Consider the following 3,256-nt stretch of genomic DNA (forward strand, 5'->3'; position numbering starts at 1 on the left):
GCAGAAGACTAAACTTTCACCCATATCTCTCACTACATACTAAAAACCAAAGTGGATCAAAGATCTAAAAATTAAAACTGAAACAATCTGATGGAATATAAAATAGATAAAACTCTTGCAGACACAGGTGTAGGCAAGGACTTTCTCTATAGAACCCCAATTGCACAAGAAATAATGCCAAGAATTGGGATCATATTTTTATTTATTTTTTTTTTGTATTTAGTACAAAAAAAATTCTTTGTATTTAGTACACTGTAGTGTCTCCAGTGTCTATAGGGTCTCACTACATAGATTGGACTTGTAGTGATCCTCCTGTTTTCAGTCTCCCTAATCCTGGGATTACAGGTGCATACCACCACGTCCAATATCAATTGCTGTCTCAGCATGCCCCAGGGGCAGGGCCTGTAGGGCATGCCAGGGATTGAACCCCAACTGCTGTGCTCTGCCTAAGCAGGTGCTTTAGTCCACTAAGCTATCTGGCTGGCCCAAGGGATCATATTTTTTTAAAGCTTTTGTACAACAAAGGAAACAAGCAACAGAGGAAAGAAATAAGCTACAGAATTGACAAAAAGTGTTGCAAGCTACACATCAGACAGGAGACTATTAGCTAGAGTATATAAAGAACTGCAAAAACTTAGAATCCCTCAAAATAAAAGAGCCAAACAAAGAAAAAGGGAAGTTGTAATGAACAGACACTTCTCAGAAGAAGTAAAAATGGACAATAAATATATGAGAAGCTATTCAGTATCAGCGGCTATTAGAAAAATGCAAAGTTCACCAGCACTAAGGTTCTATCTTACTCCAGGAAGAATGGCTTATCATCCAGAAATCAAATTATAAGGAAAAGGTAGAAAATAGGAAATAAAGAAACATGGGAAGGGGACCAAAGAGAAGAGGGAAACAAGGGAGAGAAAGTGGGGGGAGAGAAACCTATGGTGAATCTTTTTGTTTGTTTGGTTGGTTGGTTGGTTGGTTGGCTGGTTGGTTGTCTGGCTGGTTGATTGGTTGGTTGGTTGGTTGGTTGGTTGGTTGGTTGGTTGGTTGGTTGGTTTTAGGAAGCACACCAATGCATTCTACACGAAGGAGGATGGCCACGCTGGGACTCCCTATGGATGCTCTAGCTGACTCATCTTTGTACCTGCTGAAATGCTGTTTGAGTACCAAGTGTTATGTGAATTTTCCAAAGCAATGTCTGCATTCATAAAATATAATAAAAAGTAAATAAATCCTCAGTTCTCCAAAGAATTCATCCATTTGGACAAAGTGAGATCAGACCAATCATCTAAAAAATTACTTAGACTGGCCTGGGGAGATGGCTCAGTGCAGTAAGCCCTTCCCTGGCAAGAGCAAGGGCCTGAGTTCAACCCCTAGTTCCACAAAAAAAAAGGAAAAAAAAAATGACTTGGACAAGTCCAATTTGGTGAGTAAATGAATTTATTAGGGGTTACTTAAAGAGCAATAGATAACTTCTGGGATGAAACACAACTAAAGTCACCAAGCCTTCTAAAAAAATACTTGTTTTATAGAGCATTAACTATAACAAAATGTAGGCTGTACTAAAGAAGAGTCCTTGCAAAACAAACAAACAAACACCTGCATGTACTCCACTCCCACCCCACCCACATCAGGACGTGCCACAAGTCTCAACCAGCACTATGGAGCCACAGCCGTGAGTGATCTTATGCTGCAGTCAGGCACACAGCTTTAGCAAGGACTCTCTGGACAGCTAAATTGAGGCCCACTACAAGACTTACTTTTTCTAGGGTTTGGAGGACAATTCTCACTCTAGAAGCCTTTCTCTTACATGGAAAACTAAAACTATATATAAATTAATTAAAAATAAAGTAGAAATGATAGGAAACTAGGAGGAAGACTTTTGAGGGATGGAGAGGGTGGAACAATGGGAATGGAGAGGCAAAGGATGAAGGGGATGGAATTGAAAATAATTAAAATATGTTAAATGCATGTAAAACCAACTTCCCAAAACAAGCCCCATCACTATGTAGTATTAACTGAATTAATAAAATATAATTTAAAAAGTAAATAAATCCTCAGGTCTCCAAAGAATTCATCCACTTGGACAACTTTATTCCCAAGGTTATTGAGAAATTTCTACAAAGCAACAAGTACAAATTTGATGGCATTCAGGGGCCTGGCATGATGCACATGACTATAATCCCATTACTCAGGGCTGAGGCAGGAGGGATTGCCATGAGCTTGAGGCTAGTATGGGCTACTTAGTGAGTTCAAAACCAGAATGAACCACATGAGACCTTGTCTCAAAAAAGAAAAAAATTGATAAGATTCAGATATTATCATTAAACAGACCAAACACTAAGAACACACACACACATTCTCTCTCTCTCTCACTCTCTCGCTCTCGCTCTCGCTCTCACTCTCGCTCTCGCTCTCGCTCTCTCCCCCCCATACAAAAACACCTGAGGTATAACAATCACATCAACAGTTTCCCTTTGATTCAGATTCAGATTCAGGTTCAGATTCAGATTCAGGTTCAGATTCAGATTCAGGTTCAGATTCAGATTCAAATTCAGATTCAGACTCAGATTCAGGGAAGACTGGAGGTATTAAGCTATCAAGACTGAATAATTGCCTTGTTATAACCTGTTAGAAATGGTTGAAGTAAGTAAGACTTTATCTCTCATCCATTCATGTGTAACCCCCTCAATATCTCCTTGATATGAGAAGACATGATGATACAGTTTGTTATAACTAAAAAGAATATTACTAGGGGTTGCGAATCATACCCCTCCATATAATATCCATCTTGCAGGGCCAACTGAGTAAAGCTCCTCCACTCAAGTCCTATCATGATGGCCAAGTGCTATTGGGCTAGAGAGAGATCATTCTGCATACTGCATAGGAAGAAAAAGCTTAGACTGGGGGATAAGACTGGAGGCTAAAGCACTTAATAACTAGTGTAAAATTCAGAAAGCAGACTGTACTGTAAGGAAAGTAATGGATTACAGTTCTCAGGAAATAAAACCAGAATTCAGGAAATGCATGAAACAGAAAAAGATTTAAAGATGGTGCCTACATTTCTGGTTGAAGAAAGATGAGGGAAGTACTTACTGACATCTTGGAAAAGTAGATTAAGAAGAAAAATAAATGATTTTGACATGTTTTTAAGATGCATTTGTGGGGCTGGTGAGATGGCTCAGTGGTCTAAAGCACCTACTTAGAACAAGCTTAGCAAAGCACAGGGACCGCGGTTCAATCCCCCAGCACCACATGCCAG

The 3,256-nt window shown here is 39.4% G+C and overlaps 1 protein-coding gene across 1 annotated transcript in view; it reads left to right on the forward strand.

Annotated features, from left to right (window-relative positions):
* LOC111815349 (RING-box protein 2-like) overlaps positions 1–2,603 on the forward strand; it is a 2,878-nt gene extending 275 nt beyond the window's left edge. The window contains exon 2 of the mRNA XM_023709849.1: positions 2,481–2,603. Within this exon, the coding sequence (XP_023565617.1) occupies positions 2,481–2,603 (123 nt within the window). The remainder of the gene's footprint in view (positions 1–2,480) is intronic.
* The last annotated feature ends 653 nt before the right edge of the window (positions 2,604–3,256 follow it).

This window comes from Octodon degus, unplaced genomic scaffold (assembly GCF_000260255.1).
Source record: "Octodon degus isolate 3935 unplaced genomic scaffold, OctDeg1.0 scaffold00015, whole genome shotgun sequence".
Taxonomy (NCBI): domain Eukaryota; kingdom Metazoa; phylum Chordata; class Mammalia; order Rodentia; family Octodontidae; genus Octodon; species Octodon degus.